The sequence below is a fragment of the Gossypium arboreum genome, chromosome 8, assembly GCF_025698485.1.
Source record: "Gossypium arboreum isolate Shixiya-1 chromosome 8, ASM2569848v2, whole genome shotgun sequence".
Classification (NCBI taxonomy): Eukaryota; Viridiplantae; Streptophyta; class Magnoliopsida; order Malvales; family Malvaceae; genus Gossypium; species Gossypium arboreum.
Window position 1 is genome coordinate 34,323,478 of NC_069077.1, and position 20,792 is coordinate 34,344,269.

At 36.8% G+C, this 20,792-nt stretch overlaps 1 protein-coding gene across 1 annotated transcript; it reads right to left on the reverse strand.

Annotated features, from left to right (window-relative positions):
* Nucleotides 1-363: 363 nt before the first annotated feature.
* LOC108468683 (uncharacterized) lies at nucleotides 364-1,222 on the reverse strand. The gene is made up of 3 exons (XM_017769553.1): nucleotides 1,121-1,222; nucleotides 557-1,006; nucleotides 364-456 (listed from the first exon to the last, which is right to left on the reverse strand). Exons 1-3 carry the CDS (start codon nucleotides 1,220-1,222, stop codon nucleotides 364-366), a joined length of 645 nt encoding a protein of 214 aa, XP_017625042.1.
* Nucleotides 1,223-20,792: the final 19,570 nt, after the last annotated feature.

Consider the following 20,792-nt stretch of genomic DNA (forward strand, 5'->3'; position numbering starts at 1 on the left):
CCCGACCGGTCCTAACATTTCATATCGCCTGCGTCGTGTTGGTGCTCCCCAACCCCGTCGGGTTTGAACTTGCACCCCCTACGAGAGAGGCAGGGTTACAAGCAGGGGTGAAACCAGGAAATTTCAAGAGGGGGGGCCGAGATAATGGAAAATAGTAAATTTAAAAATAAAACTTAATTAAAGAAAAATAATTTAATAAATAAAAATAAACTAGAAAGAAATCTTATAATGTATTTGAATTGCACTCTTCGATCCTTGACCTCACTAAAATCATAAATTATTTTGTTTATATCAAATTTTTTTGCAATTTCTTTCTCAATGTACACAACCGAAGAACTTTTTAAAAAATCATCTTCCATCTTGCTACGAAGTTGAGTCTTCACAATCTTCATAGCAGAAAAAGTACATTCTGAGGATGCTATTGAAACTGGAAGAATCAATATAAGACGAATCAATCTGTCAACAAATGGGTACATGACTAACTTTTTACTCTCAACTAAGCTTCTGTAAAGTTCAGAAAGTGTTGATATTTTCTCAAATCAGGATGCTTACATACATCAAGTTCATAATGCTTCAACTCATATGCGGGACTTTCTTTCTCTTGTTGAGAAAAATCTTCTGGATTGAACTTGTTTACAAGTATGCAAATTTTATCAATAGCAAATAACTTGAAAAACTCCTTGGGATCTAAAGCTATAGAAAGAGTGAGAAGCTCGACAACATTTTCGTTAAACTTGCTCTTCAATTCTTGCAACTGAGTATCTATTGTAGCAAAAAATATATCCATTCGATAATGATACTCCACTGTAACATCTTCCTTCTTGTTGCGACTACGACCCACAATGTATTGAGCATTCATATTTGGAAAATCCAACTCCCAAGTTTCACAAAAGGATATCACATTTTTCAAATCTTTCATTCTCAAAACTAAACTCATGGCATTTAATATATCTTGAGAACGGCGTTGCAAAGCTTGACAAAGGTTATCAGTAATCCCTAAAACTTCCTTCATCATATGCAAAATAAAAATAAACTCAAAAGATCTCAATATATTATATGCGTTATGAGCATCTCCTCACTGAGAATAGTTAGAAGAGGTATTTTTTAGATTTTCAAGAACCGTGCTAGTAGCATTGTACATCTTAAGTAAACTAGTAACTGAATTTAAATGAGAACCCCATCGAGTCTCACCAGGACGTTGTAAAGTGCCAATCTGATTCATTCCTATTCCAGTTGCTAACTCATTTATGGATACCAAATGATTATTTCAGCTGCTTAGGCTTTTTGTAATTCATCATGTCCTTTGGTAGAAGCCGAAGCAATATTAACAATATCAGAAAATTCTTTAAAGAATTGATGCACTTCAACCACTTCTTTAGCTACTGCAACCAATGCTAATTGAAGATGATGAGTAAAACAGTAAACATAATAAGTATACCGACAATCATTCAAAATCAAAGCTTGCAAGCCGTTAAATTCCCCACGCATATCGCTTGCTCCATCATAGCCTTGACCTTAGATATTTTGTATGTCAAAACTATGTTGCAAAAGAACATTAAAAATCACATTCTTCAAAGTCAATGATGCAATATCTTTGACATGTACTATATTAAAAAATCGTTCTTTTACCTGTCATTGTTTATCAACAAATCTCAAAATAATTGCCATTTGCTCATTTTTTGACTCGTCTTTCACTTCATCCACAATAATGTTAAACTTTCTGTCACCAATTTCTTCACGAATTATATTACAAACTCTACTGACATAAACTTGCAATATTTCTTTTTGTATTGTTGAAGAAGTATAAGTGGCATTTTGTGGAGCACTTTTCAAAACATCTTCAACTTTCTTATCATACGATGCTAATAGTGATAACAATTCAAGAAAGTTCCCACGATTTTTTGATCCTGAGCTTTCATCATGACCTCTAAAAGCACAACCTTGAAATGACAACCATCGAACAACATCTATACTAGTTTTTAGACGTAGACGATTAGCTGCAATTTGTTGTGTTGTTTTTCTATCAAGTGATACTTTAATATGTTAAGCTTGATTCATTAAAACTACATAAGCTCGTGGTGCATTGTTATGCAGTGAATTCGAATCTTTTTCCATAAGTGTCAAAAAAGCACAAGTACATCCATCGTGTACCTTTTCCAGTTACTAAATCTATTATGAGTAAATGTAGCCGATCCAAAACGACTACTTGGATTGCTATTAAAAAGAAAAAAAGGCAAACAAAATACTGTATATTTAGAAGGTGAATATTCTAACCAGGAAAATTGTTTAAACCATGATGGTTGAAAATAACGAGGATGTTTTTTTAAATTGGAAGCAGGATATTCTGAAAGAATAGGTTGACATGGTCTAGCCTTAATATAAGCTCTTCGAATTGCATGATGTGTGACAGCCCAAAATTGACCCTAGACGGGATGTGGTTTCGGGACCACAAAACCGAGGCATAAAAATAATTTAATATTTATTTTATTGCCTATAATATGTGTTAACTCATGTGTGACATTTTTGATGTTTTGATTTAGAGTTATAAATGTGAATTTCACTAAAAAGGACCTAGTAGAAAACTTTGGAAGTATGATGGGGGAATGTGTAATGACTAATTAAAGTATGTATGCAAAACAATAGCCTTGCATGTCAAATATCCCTCTTTTATAAGAGGTGGCGGCCATGACAATGAGGATGGGCAAAACATGTCATAGACATGTTTTGTTGGTGCGATAGGGAGAAAAGAAATAAACAAATAAGTATGGGTAATAAAGAATAAAAAAAATGTGTGTGAGTGAACCCCCTATTGCCGTGTATTGAAGAAAAGAAAAGAAAAAAATTGATCATCCTTTCATTCTCTCTTGACCGAAAATCCTAAGGAAGAAGAGGAATTTTAGCTTCATGTTTGGTTTGGAAGAGGATTAGGAAGGGTTTGGCTATACTTACATCAAGATTAAGGTATGTTTGAGGTTGTGCCATGAGATTCATGCATGTTTTTAGTTACTAGCTTGATGTTCTTATTAGCCCATGGTTCAAATCTTTGTTATATCATGGGGATGGTATTTGGCCAAGGTGGATTTTGTGTTAATGCCATTGCATGTTAAATATGAAGCTTGTTAATGGTGTTGTGATGTATTCGGTCATGGTATATCCATAAGTATGATTCATGCATGTTGCATGGTAGGTAAGATTTGAGCTTTGGATATGTGTTTATATTTGGATATAAACAACTTGAGATTCGACCCTTGCACCTACATGAATGTGTGTTTGCACATGATGAATTGGTATGACATATATATACTATTTCAAGGTGTATATTTGCTTGTGATGATGTTTCGGTTATGTAGTAAATGAGAGATGTATATTGAGCTACAATATGTAATGCGTTAGTTAGTAAAATGTATGCTGTTTTTTTTTTGTGTGTGGTATTAAGTGTAAATTGGCCTCAACATAGACATGCATATTCGGCCAAATGAAGTAGATTGGTGTGCATGTATTCGGTTAGAGGCAACCGTATTGAAGCCTTATCTTGGCTTAGATAATTGACTAAATGGGTAATAAGTGAGAATGGTTGCCGAATACACATACATACATATGCATGTGTAATTGAATTATGAATGTTTAGCAAGATGGTTAAACTAGTTGATTTATTGATTAAGCTCAAGGAGTTAAAGAAGGAGAATCAAGCAAGGGAAAGGCGAAGGTCATCGAGTAGCCGACTTGGACTGTTTTACCCAACACAAGGTAAGTCATTAAGCACATATGTTTGATATTGCTTAAATGATTGTAAAATCTATGCAATTGTGTTTAATGGGATGATATATATATAAATGAAAATGTATGTGTATGGAGTGATGACAATTGTTGAATGTAAAAGAAATAGTGAAATGTGTAGAAAGTTTGCTTTCGGCACTAAGTGTCTTGAGCAATACATGTGTGCGGTGACGAGATTGGCACTAAGTGTGCGTCTGGAAATATATGGCACTAAGTGTGCATGCTGGAAATATATGGCACTAAGTGTGCATGCTGGAAATATCTGACCTTTGGGTGTGCGAGCTCGAAGGGTATGGCACTATGTGTGCGGGCTTAAATCGCAAGGCACTAAGTGTGCGAAATCGAGTATTAAGCCTGTGTGTGTCCTCTCTATATATATACATATATATCTCCGATCGAACAATTATATGGAGGTGTGTCTCCATCGAGTTGAGTATGGATAGCGGATCGGGTAAGTACCTTGAGCTCATGACGAATAGGAAATACGTTCATGCTCGGGGTTGAGCTCGGTAAGCTTTAGATCTATGTGATGATTGAAATTGTATGATTGTGGTGTGAGTGAGTTGGTGTGTAAAGTGCCTCAAATATCTTATTGTATAGAATATGAAATGTGGATGCATGACTTGGTATGAGATTGAACCGAAAGGTCAGAGGATTTATGGTATAGTTTCGATATGGATGAGTACCTAGCCTCGTTTATTGTTTCATGTTGTGATAACTTTATCAATGGATGGTTGTTGAATGCTTATGACTTCTGAGTTATAAACTCACTCGGTGTTTTCTTGTCACCCATTTTAGGTCTCTTGGACTCGTATTGTTGCGTGCTCGGAACCGTCGTTGAATTCATCACACCGGCTGGAAATCTTTTGGTATTGTCTTCGTAGTTGAGCTAGGAGAACATTTGGCATGTATAGGCTATTTTGTTTTGTTGAATTGTGGGTTGTAAACTTTAAGCCATGCGAAAATGGCCTATGTGGTTGGTTGAGTGTGATTCTAAAACCTATAGTTCTGAGCCTTAGAAACCTAAATTTTGATAAGGTGGCCATAGTTTGTATTATGTATGATGTAATAGTTGGCCATAGAAGATTTATGAAATAGTCATTGTTTGCTTTGGTAACAGATGCTGCCAGTAGCAGTGAGGTGAGATGGAAAAATCACTAAAAATAGTAGAAGTAGAATTAAATAGTGAATAAATTCTGAAATTGAACCTTGATGAATCTATTTTCATATGGATGAAACGAAACGACCATATGATCAGTATACTGAGAGATATTAAAGTTCTCGTGAGACAGGGCCAGAACGGTTTCTGGATCCCCTGTCTCGAATTTGAAAATTTACCATAAATTATCCAGAAGGAATTAGAAGTATTTCCTTATATTTTCAGATTCCCTTTTGAGTCTAGTTTCATTAGAAACAAACGGCATGAGCATTGAAGCTCTGTACGAGAAGATATCCAGGTCGTAATGCGCGAAGGTCAGTGTAGTTGACCCCTGTAGCATGGGTGACTTTAACTAATAAACTGTACTAATTGGCTTGACCAAAAATTCTAGAAACAAATTTGTAGATGGTATTATGAGTCTAGTTTCAGAGAAAATTTACGGAACTGATTTTTGGATTCTGTAACTCGAGATATGATTTTTAAGGTGACAGTGACGCAGTTAGCTAGCCTGCCTGGAACAGAAATCAAATATTTCAAAGAGAGAAATAAGGGAAGTAAGCCCGGTAACACCACGTGTTCAAATTCGGTGACGGTCACGGGTTTGGGGTGTTACATTTAATTGGTATCGAGCTATGGTTTAGTCGGTTCTAGGACTACCATAGGCGTGTGAGTCTAGCTATACATGCCAAATTGTTAGTGCTTAATAATGTGATGACTTGACGGTTGAAATTTTTGTTTTGATTAGCGATGGAACCGGGATAGAGACCCTTGGCGGATGGCGTTGAAAGTTTAGCGGCTGCTCCGCGCAAGGGACACCGCTGTTGAGCCTCGGTCATCCGCGAATAATCAAAATGAAGGCGAAACAAGCCTTCTTCACCATGATGAATGAGTGGGTCGCATAATATGCGAACCAACCCTACTGCCCAACCATTCCCAAATTTAAATACTCCACCCCAAGAGCCCGTAATGCCTTGATTCTTGATCCTGTGAGGTGAGTAAACCACCAGACTGATTAAGAAGCGAGGTGAGGAGTTCAAGGCCATAATTCTTGATGATGCCGAAAAGGCCGAGTTACGCTCAATAACACCATTCGAGTGTTAGATGAACTATCATGCACACCGATGAATGTCTTAAGTGTGCTATATCCTTGTTGCGAGACTCGACTTACTATTGGTGGAGGACTTTAATTTCTATAGTCCCAAACGAGCGAGTTACTTGGGATTTCTTTCAATCGAATTTGAAAGAAATACATTAGTCAACAGTTCATCGATCGAAGCGCAAGGAATTCTTGGAACTCAAGCAAGGCCGCATGACAAGATCTGAATCTGAACATGAGTTCGTAAGACTCGATCGGTATGCCCGGAGTGTGTGGTGATGAGGTTGCTATGTGCAAAAGATTTGAAGAAGGATTGAATGAAGAGTTAAAGTTACTAGTGGGAATTTTGGAGATAAAGGAGTTCGTGACACTAGTCGAACGAGCCTGCAAGGCGGAAGAACTTGGGAAGGAGAAGAAGAAGGCTGAATTTGAAGCAAGAGATTATCGTAAAAGATCGGCGAGTAAAGCTCCGTTCTCGGCGGTAAAGAAGTTCAGGGAGGACACTAATAAGTCGAGGGCGACTGCGGGAATTTCCATCAGAGCCCGACCATTGACGGACTCCAGAGCTACTTGATAGCTAGTGTGGGCAATAATCGTCAAGAGAGACTGAATGCACCCAATGTGGAAGACGACACCTAGGTGAATGTTGGGGTAAGTCATTAATAGGGCTGTTATGGATGCGGTTCGAAGGACCACTTCATTAGAGATTGCAATTTGGATGAGAGGAATAAGGCGCAAGGTGCAAGACCTAGTGGAACGACGGTGGAGGTAGGCCCCAGAATCTCTGGAGGTAGGGGTGGTAATCGAGAGGAGCCTCTAATACGGCTGTCCGATCCGAGACCGTGCTCTGCTAGAGCATATGCCATCCGCGCATCGAGAGGAGGCATCCTCCCCGACGTTATCACGGTACTTTTACTCTCTTTGATACTAGTGTGATTGCATTGATTGACCCCGGCTCTACTCATTCATATGTATGTGAAACCTTAGCATCGGTAAGACTCTACTGTTGAGTCTCTTGAGTTCGTAATTCAGTGTCAAACCCTTTGGGTCAATACGTACTCGTTGATAAAGTGTGCAAGAGATGCCCCTAATAATTCGAGAATCTGCTTTCCGGCCGATCGATGCTTCTACCATTTGATGAATTCGATGTTATTCTTGGTATGGATTGGTGACCGTACATGATGCAATGGTGGACGCAAAGGAAGACCATTGATTTGAGGAGTGCAAATAATGAGGCGGTCCGAGTCGAGTCTCTTGATTTAAAAGGAGTGCGAGCGATAGTATCTTCTATGACCGCTCGGAGGTACATGAAAAAGGGGTGTGAAACATACCTTGCGTATGTGTTTGAAAGTAAAGAGACGGAAAGGAAACTCGAATCGGTACCAGTGGTTTGTGAGTATTCAGATGTTTTTCCTGAGGAGTTACCGGGATTGCCACCGGTTCGAAAAGTGGAATTCGATCGAAGTTGTACTGGTACTACGCCGATCTCAATAGCCCGTGTCGTATGGCATTAACGGAATTAAAGGAATTGAAGGTTCAATTGCAAGAATTAACGGATAGAGGTTTCGCTCGACCGAGTTTTTCTCCATGGGGTGCACCAAGATTGTTTGTGAAGAAGAAGGATGGAACTATGAGATTGTGCATCGACTATCGTCGGTTGAATAAAGTGACGATAAAGAACAAATATCCGTTGCCCGCAATTGACGATTTGTTTGATCAATTAAAGGGAGCCTCGGTGTTTTCAAAGATAGATTTGAGGTCGGGTACTATCAGTTGAGGTCCGAGAATCGGACATACCCAAGACCGCTTTTAGAGCGAGGTACGGTCACTCTGAATTCTTGGTAATGCCGTTTGGGCTTACTAATGCCCTGCGATATTTATGGATTTAATGAATAGAATTTTCAGGCCATACTTGGATCGGTTCGTAGTTGTATTTATCGATGACATTTTGGTCTATTCGAGAGATGAAACGAAACATCTTTGAACACCTAAGGCTAGTGTTGCAAATCTTACGAGATAAGCGATTATCGCAAAGTTCAAGAAATGTGAATTTTGGTTGAATGAGGTTAGTTTTTGGGGCACGTGGTGTCCGCATCGGTGTCGAGGTGGACCCGAACAAAATTTCGACCATAGTCGATTGGAAACCTCCAAGGAATGTTACCGAGGTTAGGAGCTTTTTGGGCTTGCTTGATACTATCGACGATTTGTGAAAGGTTTTTCGATGATAGCTGCACCGATGACAAAACTACTTCAAAAGGATGTTAAGTTCGAGTGGTCGAAACACTGTCAAGAAAGTTTCGATCGACTAAAAACCTGTTTAACCGAGGCCCCGGTACTAGTACAGCCGGAGTCGGGTAAAGAGTTTGTCATATACAGTGACGCATCCTTGCTTGGGTTGGGTTGTGTGATGATGCAAGAAGGTCGAGTTGTGGCTTACGCGTCGAGACAACTAAAGCCGCATGAGAGAAACTATCCGACTCATGACCTTGAACTAGCAGCCATAGTGTTCGCCTTGAAGATATGGCGGCATTACTTGTTTGGAGAAATGTGTCACATTTATTCGGACCACAAGAGTCTAAAATATTTGATGACTCAGAGAGATTTAAACCTGCGACAAAGACGTTGGCTTGAGTTGTTGAAAGACTATGAACTCATCATTGATTACCACCCGGGAAAGGCCAACGTGGTGGCCGATGCTTTAAGTCGTAAAGCACTGTTTGCTTTGAGAGCGATAGATGCTCACCTATCCATTTCACCCGAGAAGGTGCTAGTAGTCGAATTAGAGGCCAAACCGTTGTTGATTCATCAAATACTTGAGTCTCAGAAGGTCGACGCTGAATTGGTCGCTAAGCAAGCCGAATGTGTTTTGAATGAAGAATCGGAATTTCAGATTGACGACAATGATTGCTTGACGTTCAAGGGTCGATTATGTATTCCAAGGAATTCAGAACTTATTTCGATGATTTTAAGCGAGGCTCATAATAGCCGAATGTCAATTCACCCGGGGAGTACGAAGATGTACAATGATTTGAAATGTCAGTTTTGGTGGCATGGTATGAAACGAGACATCTCCGACTTTGTTTCGAGATGTTTAATATGTCAACAAGTGAAAGTGGAACATCAAGTACCTTCAGGGTTACTTCAACCGATCATGATACCCGAGTGGAAATGGGATCGAGTCACAATGGACTTTGTATCCGGACTGCCATTGTCAGCAAGTAAGAAGGATGCGATTTGGGTCGTTGTAGATAGATTGACTAAGTCGTCTCACTTTGTCCCGTCGACGCACGGATTTTCAATGGACAAACTAGCCGAATTATGCGTTTCTCGGTTGTGAGATTACACGGGTGCCTATTTCCATCGTGTCGGATAGAGATCCGAGATTTACCTCGCGATTTTGGAAGAAGTTGCAAGAAGCTTTGGGTACCAAGTTGCATTTCAAGACCGCCTTTTACCCCAAACCGATGGTCAATCCGGCGGATAATTCAAATACTTGAGGATATGTTGAGATGTTGCATCCTCGAGTTCGGTGGTTCATGGGAGCGGTATTTGCCTTTGATTGAATTCGCACAACAATAGTTTTCAATCAAGTATTAAGATGGCACCCTACGAGGCTTTATGCGGTCGTAAATCTTGTACACCATTGTTTTGGGTGAGCTCGGTGAAAGCAAAATTTTCGGGGTGGATTTGATTAGAGATGCTGAACAGAAAGTGAAAGTAATCCGTGAGAGTCTGAAGATAGCCTCTGATCGTCAGAAGTCGTACGCGGATCTGAAACGTAAAGACATCGAGTATCAGGTGGGAGATAAAGTGTTTCTCAAGGTTTCGCCTTGGAAAAAGATACTCGATTCGGTCGTAAGGGCAAGTTGAGCCCGAGGTTCATTGGGCCATATGAGATATCCGAGCGAGTCGGTCCGATTGCATATCGTTTGATTTTGCCCCGAACTCGAAAAGATTCACGATGTCTTTCATGTTTCGATGCTTGACGCTATAGATCGATCCATCGCACGTGATTAGTCCATCGAGGTTGAAATTCAAGCCAATATGAGTTATGAGGAAGAACCGATTCGTATCCTATCACGTAAAGTGAAAGAGTTGCGAAACAAGCGGGTTCCGCTAGTGAAAGTGTTATGGCTCAAACACGGGATAGAAGAAGCTACTTGGGAAACCGAAAACTCCATGAAAGAGCGATACCCAACCCTATTTACCGGTAAGATTTTCGGGGACGAAAATTTCTTAAGTGGGGGAGAGTTGTGACAGCCCAAAATTGACCCTAGACGGGATGTGGTTTCAGGACCACAAAACCGAGGCATAAAAATAATTTAATATTTATTTTATTGCCTATAATATGTGTTAACTCATGTGTGACATTTTTGATGTTTTGATTTAAAGTTATAAATGTGAATTTCACTAGAAAGGACCTAGTAGAAAACTTTGGAAGTATGATGGGGGAATGTGTAATGACTAATTAAAGTATGCATGCAAAAAAATGGCCTTGCATGTCAAATATCCCTCTTTTTATAAGAGGTGGCCGGCCATGACAATGAGGGATGGGCAAAACATGTCATAGACATGTTTTGTTGGTGCATTAGGGAGAAAAGAAATAAACAAATAAGCATGGGTAATAAAGAATGAAAAAAAATGTGTGTGAGTGAACCCCCCTATTGCCGTGTATTGAAGAAAAGAAAAGAAAAAAAAATTGATCATCCTTTCATTCTCACTTGACCGAAAATCCTAAGGAAGAAGAGGGAATTTTAGCTTCATGTTTGGTTTGGAAGAGGATTAGGAAGGGGTTTGGCTATACTTACATCAAGATTAAGGTATGTTTGAGGTTGTGCCATGAGATTCATGCATGTTTTTAGTTACTAGCTTGATGTTCTTATTAGCCCATGGTTCAAATCTTTGTTATATCATGGGGATGGTATTTGGCCAAGGTGGATTTTGTGTTAATGCCATTGCATGTTAAATATGAAGCTTGTTAATGGTGTTGTGATGTATTCGGTCATGGTATATCCATAAGTATGATTCATGCATGTTGCATGGTAGGTAAGATTTGAGCTTTGGATATGTGTTTATATTTGGATATAAACAACTTGAGATTCGACCCTTGCACCTACATGAATGTGTGTTTGCACATGATGAATTGGTATGACATATATATACTATTTCAAGGTGTATATTTGCTTGTGATGATGTTTTGGTTATGTAGTAAATGAGAGATGTATATTGAGCTACAATATGTAATGCGTTAGTTAGTAAAATGTATGCTGTTTTTTTTTTGTGTGTGGTATTAAGTGTAAATTGGCCTCAACATAGACATGCATATTCGGCCAAATGAAGTAGATTGGTGTGCATGTATTCGGTTAGAGGCAACCGTATTGAAGCCTTATCTTGGCTTAGATAATTGACTAAATGGGTAATAAGTGAGAATGGTTGCCGAATACACATACATACATATACATGTGTAATTGAATTATGAATGTTTAGCAAGATGGTTAAACTAGTTGATTTATTGATTAAGCTCAAGGAGTTAAAGAAGGAGAATCAAGCAAGGGAAAGACGAAGGTCATCGAGTAGCCGACTTGGACTGTTTTACCCAACACAAGGTAAGTCATTAAGCACATATGTTTGATATTGCTTAAATGATTGTAAAATCTATGCAATTGTGTTTAATGGGATGATATATATATAAATGAAAATGTATGTGTATGGAGTGATGACAATTGTTGAATGTAAAAGAAATAGTGAAATGTGTAGAAAGTTTGCTTTCGGCACTAAGTGTCTGGAGCAATACGTGTTTACGGTGATTTAGATTGGCACTAAGTGTGCGTGCTGGAAATATATGGCACTAAGTGTGCATGCTGGAAATATATGGCACTAAGTGTGCATGCTGGAAATATACGGCACTGGGTGTGCGAGCTCGAAGGGTATGGCACTATGTGTGCGGGCTTAAATCGCAAGGCACTAAGTGTGCGAAATCGAGTATTAAGCACTGTGTGTGCGTACTCTATATATATATACATATATATCTCCGATCGAACAATTATATGGAGGGTGTGTCTCCATCGAGTTGAGTATGGACAGCGGATTGGGTAAGTACCTTGAGCTCATGACGAATAGGAAATACGTTCATGCTCGGGGTTGAGCTCGGTAAGCTTTAGATCTATGTGATGATTGAAATTGTATGATTGTGGTGTGAGTGAGTTGGTGTGTAAAGTGCCTCAAATATCTTATTGTATAGAATATGAAATGTGGATGCATGACTTGGTATGAGATTGAACCGAAAGGTCCGAGGATTTATGGTATAGTTTCGATATGGATGAGTACCTAGCCTCGTTTATTGTTTCATGTTGTGATAACTTTATCAATGGATGGTTGTTGAATGCTTATGACTTACTGAGTTATAAACTCACTCGGTGTTTTCTTGTCACCCATTTTAGGTCTCTTGGACTCGTATTGTTGCGTGCTCGGAACCGTCGTTGAAGTCATCACACCGGCTGGAAATCTTTTGGTATTGTCTTCGTAGTTGAGCTAGGAGAACATTTGGCATGTATAGGCTATTTTGTTTTGTTGAATTGTGGGTTGTAAACTTTAAGCCATGCGAAAATGGCCTATGTGGTCGGTTGAGTGTGATTCTAAAACCTATAGTTACGAGCCTTAGAAACCTAAATTTTGATAAGGTGGCCATAGTTTGTATTATGTATGATGTAATAGTTGGCCATAGAAGATTTATGAAATAGTCATTGTTTGCTTTGGTAACAGATGCTGCCAGCAGCAGTGAGGTGAGATGGAAAAATCACTAAAAATAGTAGAAGTAGAATTAAATAGTGAATAAATTATGAAATTGAACCTTGATGAATCTATTTTCATATGGATGAAACGAAACGACCATATGAGCAGTATACTGAGAGATATTAAAGTTCTCGTGAGACAGGGCCAGAACGGTTTCTGGATCCCCTGTCTCAACTTTGAAAATTTACCATAAATTATCCAGAAGGAATTAGAAGTCTTGCCTTATATTTTCAGATTCCCTTTTGAGTCTAGTTTCATTAGAAACAAACGACATGAGCATTGAAGCTCTGTACGAGAAGATATCCAGGTCGTAATGCGCGAAGGTCAGTGTAGTTGACCCCTGTAGCATGGGTGACTTTAACTAATAAACTGTACTAATTGGCTTGACCAAAAATTCTAGAAAAAAATGTGTAGATGGTATTATGAGTCTAGTTTCATAGAAAATTTACGGAACTGATTTTAGGATTCTGTAACTCGAGATATAATTTTTAAGGTGACAGTGACGCAGTTAGCTAGCCTGCCTGGAACAGAAATCAAATATTTCAAAGAGAGAAATAAGGGAAGTAAGCCCGGTAACACCACGTGTTCAAATCCGGTGACGGTCACGGGTTTGGGGTGTTACATGATGCACATTAACTGGATACTCATATATTTTCTTATGTAACCTAGGTTCACGTTCTATGTTAGACAAATCAAGTGCCTCATCCTCAACTCTAAGAATTTTAGAAGGACGAGCATCAGAGTTTAAAAGAGCAAGTGATGAATGTGATACCTCAATTTGTGACGCTTTTGAAGGTGATTATGCTGTCTCTGTACTTTTCTTTTTAAAAAATAAATCAATTGTTTTCGACTTCATAACTATAATATCTTAAAAAAAATTAATAGTTATAAAATAAAATTAAACTATAAACTTTAAAATACAATAAAAACAATTGTAAAATTGTAAAAAAGATGAAAAAAAACTTAGAAGATGAACTCGATGCCGCGTTTGAAGGACAAACGTTGATGACAATAGTTGTTAATAGCAATAGGAAAAGAGACTTCTTTTTCACTAGTTAACAAATTGAATTTTACCTTAAATTCACATTTAATGTTATATTAAAAAGTGAACAACTATCATCTAAAAAAGAAAGTTGGAAATATATCAATATTACATTTAATGTTATATTAACATTGATTACAGTAATATATTATATAAATATTTAAAGTTAAAAAGTTAAAATATTTTACATGGAAAAAATAAAAAAAGAACAATTTTTTTTAATGTTTAATGTTGGAAAAGGAGGCCAAACAACAATTTAAGGAGGGGCCAAAGTTTTCAAATATTAAGGGACTAAATAATAAATATTCTTTTTTATAATTTTAGGGGGGCCAAAGCCACTGCCAGCCCCCCCAAATTCGCCATTGGTTACAAGCTTAGTCATTCAATTATCTTTCAAGAGGGTTCACATATATATACACATCTCACATTTGGTATTTAACCAATGTGGGATCTAAGCCTTTACTTTTCCTCAATAATATTTCCAAGTAGCTTACTTTGAGCATCAATTTCTCATTCACCACTCAACCATTTTGAGCATATGATATACCGTTGTAAAGGTCTTATGGAGTAGATTATGAAACCATAAAATTATGTTTCAACTCTCCACCTTTACCTATTGAGAATATGCTTCAAAGTACTCATAAAAATAATTTTTTTTCCAACAATCCCCCATATGAATGAAAATTGATAGTTTTATAGAAAAATATTGACTCGATATGGTGAGAATTTACGATCGATAGTTGCATAGGATAGGTAAGTATCCACCCTTGAACCTTCCCTTGTGAAAGTATATTTATTTTACTAGTTGACCAGTAGACGTGATGTCCTTGAACTGTTCTGCCCTTTGTGTAAACGATGATATATCTCGCACAACTACCTTTTTGGCAAGGTTTTAGTTCTCATGGGTATATTCATATAGACGTGAACATCTCCTAGTTCTACAAGAGTTTGAGAGAACTATGCACCAATAGCCTCCTTGAAGTGGCCCCACTTCACTCTCGCATAGGTGACTTATGTTGTTCGACTCACCGAAACACACAATGGCCATTAAAAGTATTGCTTAACCTATCCCAATTTTAGTCATTATTTACATCATAGGAACAGACTTGGGATAAGTACCCCTACAGTGACCTCATAAGGTCTATGCAATTAGGTTGTCCCTTAGAACCTAGATCTTAGGATATCCAATCAACTAGGTAGGGTTTTCCTTCACATAGTGCATTTTATTTTCATGGGCTTTAGTCACATTCCTTTCGATACTTTAACAACATGATCTCATTTTAAGCCTTTAGTTAGCGGATCCACAATGTTATCTTTTGATTTTTCAAAATCAATAGAGATAACTCCGTTTGAGATAATTTGTTTAACGGTATTGTGTCGACGACTCATACGTAGTAAGACACCCCCACACTTTCAAGTGGTTGTAGGATGGTTTCCTACCTTTCTATAGCTCATGTGGTGTCTTGTCTCTTTTTTTATGGGGTGCCTTATTTAAGAAGTAATAGAAACACTTCCCCCACATTTCATGTGATAACCTAGAGCTTTTTAGCAGTGCGCTTATCTTTTCCTTTAGAGTCTAATTTTTCTACACGGCTACTCTATGTGAGGAAAGTATAATGGTGTTACTTCATGAATAATTTCATGCTGCATACAGTATTCAGATGATTCAACATATCCACCACCACGATTACTTAATCTTTTTATTAAGTTGGTTTTCAACTTTCTTGCTTATAGAGAATAAAATTCTCTTCATTTTTTCTTTTAAGCAAATATACGTAGCAATGAAAGTAATAAAAATATTTATTCCTTCCTCTCGTTTAAACAAGCTTTACAAGTATTGCTATGTATTAGATTAAGTGGTTTTTGACCTTTGTTAATTTTTCCTCAACACATGTTTCACATTTATAATTATAATTATTTTGAAACAAATGAATGTGCTCTAAGTTAACTTATGTACGTAAAGTATCATAATTAACATATCCCAGCTTACTATGCCATAAATTAAATGACTTAAGCATATAAATAGAAAAAGAACAACATTCTTATTCATAGTTTTGCTTTTACAGATATGTCATTTCGTTCAATACATATCCCCTTCCCACAAACATTCCCCCTTTTGAAAGAACATTCTTATTTATAGTTCTTGCGTAGGTTAGGCACATAATTCCATATCGGACACTTCCTTGGAAATTTCTTCCACAGCATTGGCCTCGTTTGCTCTAACTTTCTTTGGGATCTTACAGTCAAAAGACTTGTGCCCCATTTTGTTGCAATTGAAACATTTTCCTTGAAGTTTTTTCTTCTTAGAAACACCATCTTTTGGTCCCAGTTTAGACCCATTCTGCAATTATTTTCCCTTCTTGAAGTCTTTCTTGACTTCTACAACATTTTCCCTAACAACATTGTCATTTGTTGCTTTGTTGAGCCTCTTATCCGTACTTCTATTGTCTTCTTCAATCCAAAGTCTGACAATTAGATCTTCCACTGACATTTCATTTCTTTTGTGCTTTAGGTAATTCTTGAAGTCATTTCAAGCAGGAGGCAACTTCTCAATAATGGCTGCCACTTGGAAGGATTCACTTATTATCATCCCTTCAGCAAGAATTCCATAAATGATCAGTTGAAGTTCCGGCACTTGATTCACAACTAATTTAGAATCAACCATTACAAAATTCAAGAATTTATCAACTAAAAACTTTTAGTCCCAGCATCTTCGGCTTTGTATTTATGGTCTAACGATGTCCATAATTCCTTAGTTGTTTTCTTAACACTATACACTTCATATAGTGCATTTAACAATCCATTCAGGATGTAGTTTCGGCATAGGAAACCTGAATGTTTCCAAGCTTCAATAGTAGTGAAAGTGGTAACTTCATCTACCTCGCGCTCTTTAATAGTAGGAGGATCATCTTTCAAAAATTTGACCAAGTTCAACATAGTCAAATAAAACACCATTTTTTTTGTTGCCAAGTCTTGAAATTCGGTCTCGAGAATTTTGCAGGTTTCTTATTGTGGCTTATAGCAGCCGCCACCGACAATACTAAGTTTTAGATCGAGTATTGCGTTTGAACCAAAGGTTCAGATTAAAAATTAATTGAATTGGTGGGAGTCTCTATTTTTCTATTTAGAAACAAAACAAGAATTAGAAAACTTATTAACTTTTGTTAGATAGCAGGAATATAATAAAACCCGAAACAAAAGTTTATACGGTCTAATAAAAAATATAATAAAACAATGCACTGGGTAGGTAATCCTAAAAGAGAGGTGGTGCAATCGACATGCTTAAATTCCAAGTCTTTCAAAGAACCAAACCTAGACATGCATTCTCATATTGTCTTTTTAAATCACCGTTGATAAATTTCTTTTAATTCAATTTAAAGCTACAATTAATGCCACCATAAACAGAAAAATTTCCCTTTGATTTGTTAAACGACAGAATAAAAATTCTGAAACGAAATCAAAACCAATTTTGTTGAACGACAGGATTAAATCTCGAATCAAAATTATATCAAAATAAAACTTGTTAAACAGCGGGAATAAATCCCGAAACATTTTTTTATTTAATTTGATTCTAATTTGGAAACAAAATAAAATCAAATAAAATCTTATTAAACAGTAAGAATAAATCCAGAAACAGATTTTATTTAATTTCATTCTAATTTGGAAACAAAATAAAATAAAATAATCTTGTTAAATGACAGGAATAAATCCTGAAATATATTTTATTTAATTTTAATTTCTTGTTTTTGACAACAAAATCAAAATGTAATAAATCTGTCGAATGGCAGGAATAAATTCCGAAACAAATTTTAATTTAGTTTAAATACTCGGTTTTGGAAATAAAACAAAATTTGAAATAAAATTATTGAACGGCAAGAATAAATCTCAAAACAAATTTTACTCGTTTATGGAAATAAAACAAAATTTGGAATAAAATCGTTGAACGGCGGGAATCAATCCAGAAACAGATTTTATTCATTTTTGGAAATAAAAAAAAATTAGAATAAAATCATTGAACGGCAAAAATCAATCCCGAAGCAGATTTTACTCATTTTTGGAAATAAAAAAAATTGGAATAAAATCATTGAACGTGAGAATCAATTCCGAAACACATTTTATTTACCTTTAATTTCTTGTTTGAAAATAAAATCAAAATAATAGAATAAAATCCGTTGAAGGGCGAGAACAAATCCCGAAACGGATTTTATTTACTTTTAATTTGGAAACAAAATTGAATAAAATCTGTTAAACGGCGGAAAAAATCTCAAAACAGATTTTATTAGTTTTAATATTCATTTGGAAATAAAAAATAATAATAGAGGAAAAAGAAATCTGTTGAACGGCAAGAATAAATTTCGAAACGAATTTTATTTACTTTTAATTTGGAAACAAAATCGAATAAAATCTATTAAACAGCTGGAAAAATCCCAAAACAAATTTTATTAGTTTTAATATTCATTTGGAAATAAAAAATAATAATAGAGGAACGGAATCGGTTGAACTGCAAGAAAAACCCCGAAACAAATTTATTTAATTTAAAAGAAATTGATTTTCGAAAAATATTTTTTTTCGCCTTGGAGTCTTGGACTAGAAAATTGCGAAAACAATCATCTCTATTTTAAGATTGTTGGACAAAAACATGTTAGCGAACATATAATTAATTATAAATAAACACATATAAAATAAAATATAAATAGAATGATTTATAATTAAATTGTGAAATACGAAATCAAACAAAACCGTAATAAAAAGTTGAAATAAAGAAGAATAGAGATTTTATGAAATGTTGAGGCCTGTGAAACACAGTTTCCTTACAACAGATTTGGCTGCTCTTACGGTACTTGGAGAAACTTTGGTTGAAAGATACAACAACAATAGTAATAAAAGTAGTAGCTCTTTTACAATGATCAATTAAACGAATGTTGCCTTTTTCTATCACCGGAATGTTTGAAAACTACGAAGAGGAAAAAAAAGAGTTTTGAGAGCAAAAGAATTTCAATGTGAGAGAGTATGAGTGTATAAAATTCTACAAAATACGCAACCTTTTATATGCATTTAGGATTGTGGAATATTTGGAAATAACCACAAAATCTACTATTAAGGAGCCAAAAAATCAAATTGATTTAAAAAATTAAATCAAATTGATTTGGAATATGATAATGTCCATATATAAACAAATTATGTCTATTGAGGAAAAAGAAAATCGTGTTGGGCTAAAATATCCGCAGGCCCATTTGGGCCTGGACATTTTGCGTCGCCTACGTCTTGCTGGTGCGCCCCAACCCCGTCGAGTTTGGACCTACACTATAACATCCTAAACCCGTATTTGTCGCCGGAACTGGGTTACAGAGTATTACCGGACTTATACCTAATCAATCAAACATCTCATGCATATATTTCATTCAATTCATAAATTATTCATAAACATTCATATGGTCCCTAGTATAATCCCCCAAGGGTCTAAAATGATCATTAAAAATAGTTCGAGGCTAAATCGGGTACTCGAGAAATTTTTCGAAAAACATAGAAATTTTTCAGAGATGTAGGGGACACCACGCCCGTGTGGCTAAGCTGTGTGGGTCACACGGCCAAAAGGCATACCCGTGTCCCAGGCCATGTGGACATTCGATGTGAGGCACACGGTCGTGTCCCAGCCCATGTCCATACCGGCGTAACTCTCTGACTTGGGTCACATGGCCAACCACACGCCCGTGTATCAGGCCACGTGAACAATGTAAATTCACAATTTAGGTGCAGGGGTCACACGGCCAAGTCACATGCCCGTGTGCTAGGCCGTGTGTCACATACGCCTGAGGCACACGCCTGTGTCACTGCCCGTATAAAATTACCTGAGCATTCTGTTTCTATATTTAAGGATACTAGGGACACATTGCCAAACTACATGCCCATGCACATGACTGTGTGTCACACATGGCTGAGACACACGCCCGTGTCTCTGCCCGTGTGGATAGAAATAAGCTATTTTCCAAGCCTTATTTCTCACCCAAATTGATGCCAACCTAATTTCAATCATATGCATATGACCATGATATAATGGACATTCAGACCAACCCAAAATTAGAAACATGTATTATCATCACATACAACATTGAATTTGTTAAAATGTACATTCTTCATTTATCATTCATATTTAACTCATTTGAGCAAACATCATTTTCAACATAGTGTAAAATGTCAAGAAACATTTTCAATTATATGCACTTACAAAAAGAATTAGTATTCTAGAGTTCATTAAACAAAAGGACACTATCATTAAATTTGCATCCTAGGTACATGCCAAACACAAAAAGAAAATGTCACCGACATTGAGTACGGGATTCCTTCAGGATGCCGAGTTCAAATCTACTATTTATCTAACCTGCAACATATAAATCAATTTATCATTAATAGGTTCCATTTATCAACTAACACAATTTCAATCTCCATTAATATAAGATTATAACATAGCCAAATACAAATTCGATTGTCAACGTGGCACCTAGTGCCTAGTGGTAAACCGCAGAAAAGGGTTGCGCCCAGCGCTAGTAGGGTGAACCGATAGTAATGAATGTTAGCCCAGCTCTGGTTGGATAAACCAACAACATTTTGCACCCAGTGCTAGTAGGGTATACCGACAATAGTAATTGTGAGCCCAACTCTAGTCGGATAAACCAACGATGATTGCACCCAACGTTAGTCGGATAAACCGGTGGTTGTGTGCCTAGCACTAGTCAGACAAGCTGACAAAGATTACGCCCAGCGCTAGTCGAAGGTATCAACAAATGAACGATTATTTACTTCCATAAATTCTTCATTTATTTTCTTATCATCAATTCCATAATATGCATACATTTTATATCAAGAGTTAATTTGGCATAAACCAGTTTAAGTAATAATTATAAGAAAAATTAAGTTCGGGTCCGTGA